Here is a 2,882-nt window from a genome sequence, read left to right as displayed (position 1 = left end):
TGAAATCAACAGAGAACTATGATAGTCCAGTTTTTTTCAATTTCTTCATATAATCTGACTTGAATCTAACATATTCTAGTGATAGAAATAATCCTTGAGACTATGGCCATAGAGAAACGATAGCATAAGTAGATATCCCATGGTATAGGGCGTTTATGTCGCAACTTTTACTGTTATCTCAAGACGATAGTTCACGTAGTTCTTTCCCGTGAAGCTGTGTGACGCTGGTAGTCTCTCAAATTGTGCCGTTCATACACTCTCATCCCAAAAAAACAGTAAAAATTGACAATAATCGACAGTAATCGGCTTGAGATAACATTAAAAGTTGCGACATAAACGCCCTATACCATGGGATATCTACTTACGCTATTGTTTCTCTATGCTATGGCACATTAAGGAGAGTCAGAAGGGCCTATATCACCAATGTTAAATTAGCCAACTGCAATGTACCTTTTTGAGATTTCCACTGGAGATACACTCACAATTTTTTTAATGAAAGAATGCATCTTTATCTTCAATCTGATGGAAGGAATATTTACTCTGAAATCATTTTTTCTCTGAATACATTTTTGTTAGAAAAATTGCTTGCGATTCCTGAAATACTATATTTTCCATATAAATGTTCCTTTTTTCAGACTTCTGTTGAAGATAGAGATTTGAAATTTTGCAGACATGTACAATAGGCATTACTACTCTAAAAAGTGATGTAGGCGATTTATTATATTTTCAATAGTGACAGAGATATTGATGATAAATAGATTGAAATAATTGGAAAAAATACATTTTTCTAAAAAAATGTATCCAGAGAAAAAATGATTCCAGAGTAAATATTCCTTCCATCAGATTGAAGATAAAGATGCATTCTTTCATTAAAAAAAATTGTGAGTCTATCTCCAGTGGAAATCTCAAAAAGGTACATTGAAGTTGGCCAATTTAACATTGGTGGTATAGGCCCTTCCGACTCACAATAAATAAATATTCTTCAAATGTTATGATTTTATAATTAATTTTCAGTTTATCTCTTTGATTACACTTTCTGTGTTGATATTTGAAGGAGACATTGTGGTGGATATCCAAGTCCATTGGAAATGACTTGATATTGTCAAAACCACTAATTTATCAAAACAATTTGAGATACTGGTTTCGGTTGTTACCCCATTTTGAATATCTAGTAAACTGAAAGCTTAAACATTGAGCAGGAGAATACATCATAGTATGCATGAAGCCCAACAGTATAGGCCATCAGCTGTTGACTAATGAAAGTTGAGCTCTGCTCTCATTGGCCGAAGGTATACTTGGGCGTGTCTAGTCTCGGCCAATAACAGTGGAGCTCAACCCTCATTGGTCAACTGCTTGTGGGCAATCAAATTTTTGAAACTTTGACTCTGGCCCTACTACCCACCTAACAATGGTTTGATGATGCACAAGTCTCAGTCTCATTTGCTGCCTCAGAACATCCTCCTCATAGACCACTTCTTCTCCCAATTCCTCTTCCTCTCCCCACTCTTCCCCCTCCTCATCACTTTCAATGTTGAACAACTTCAGTTCAGTCAACACGTGATTGAAAGCCAGCAAAAGAAACCTGTACGAGGTATTTGTCCAGTATAGAGTAGACACAATGTAGGTCACCTCGAAAATGAGACAAATTATGTATTTCATCAAACTTTTGAATACTTTTGAGGTTAGGCTGGATAGATATGGTATATACAGTATGAAAGGTAGCCTCAGATCCTCTAAAGTTTGTATATTTATGAAGTATAGCATCAAATTAATGAAAACAACAGATATGAATCCTAGATAGAAGTAGAGAACACTTCTTTTGATTGTTGTTATGTTGTTAAGAGCGTTCGTTGTCATCTGTTCTGCTAGCGCCATTTTGGATTTGTGTAGCTGTGGTGTTGGCACCCCTGCAATCTTTCCGGCGCCAAATTTGAATTGATCCAATTTTTGGCATCCAATATACTCGGAACGGATGAGTTTCAACATTTTTGTGTTGCGTTTGTGGGAGTTGACGTCAATGAATTCGAGGAACACACAGAGACAAAATGTGAGATTCTCCATGCCGACAATTTTCTCGTCGAAATCTGAGTGTGGCCACCTGACTGCCTGTACAACCATGTTTTGAATGATTAGATAGAGACCAACTGTCAGGGTCAAGATGCAGTATGGGTTGGCTGACTCTCTAGGCCAAAGACGGTAGGTTGCTATCCAGTTTTCCAGTTCCAGTAGTATTTTGCGAGTTTCTTCTTGAGCTTTTCCCTGGAAAAAAATAAATTTTCATTCAGAAAACCTAATGTAGATGGTTTAGTAACAAAAGAAAAAGGTTAAGATTGTACAAGTACTACACATGCACTTTCTGTCTTTCTTCTATAGTCCATAGAAAATCACTTCTGACTTGGAGGAAAATGCGTTGCAGAGAAATAGAGGGAGATCAGCCAATTACAGTGATTAATAGAGTCATAGCATAGAGAAACAATAGCATAAGTAGATATCCCATGGTATAGGGAGTTTATGTCGCAACTTTTACTGTTATCTCAAGTTTATAGTCCACGTAGTTCTTTCCTGTGAAGCTTTATGATGGGTGTAGTCTCTCATATTGTGCCATTCATACACTCTTACCCGGTCAAAACAGTAAAAATTGCGATATAAACGCCCTATACCATGGGATATCTACTTAACCTATTGTTTCTCTATATAGGGCCATGGGTAGAAATGCAGTTGCCAATTTGTCAGTAATCTGACTGCTTTCAGACAGGAAACTTCGCATGTGTAGCATTAGCACATGAACAGTCACTAGAAGTTTGAGAACGCTGGCCGCTTCAAAACGGCAACAACGCGCCTCTGTGTCCCTCCCGGTGTATGCTTTCTTTGCTGCGCATGTC

The 2,882-nt window shown here is 37.4% G+C and overlaps 1 protein-coding gene across 1 annotated transcript in view; it reads right to left on the bottom strand.

The window, feature by feature from the left end:
- LOC120354002 overlaps nucleotides 1-2,253 on the bottom strand; it is an 8,343-nt gene extending 6,090 nt beyond the window's left edge. The window contains exon 1 of the mRNA XM_039439724.1: nucleotides 1,403-2,253. Within this exon, the coding sequence (XP_039295658.1) occupies nucleotides 1,403-2,118 (716 nt within the window). The 5' untranslated portion in view covers nucleotides 2,119-2,253. The remainder of the gene's footprint in view (nucleotides 1-1,402) is intronic.
- Between the last annotated feature and the right edge of the window lie 629 nt (nucleotides 2,254-2,882).

The sequence above is a fragment of the Nilaparvata lugens genome, chromosome 13, assembly GCF_014356525.2.
Source record: "Nilaparvata lugens isolate BPH chromosome 13, ASM1435652v1, whole genome shotgun sequence".
Lineage (NCBI taxonomy): Eukaryota > Metazoa > Arthropoda > Insecta > Hemiptera > Delphacidae > Nilaparvata > Nilaparvata lugens.
This window is presented reverse-complemented; position numbering and strand designations above follow the sequence as displayed.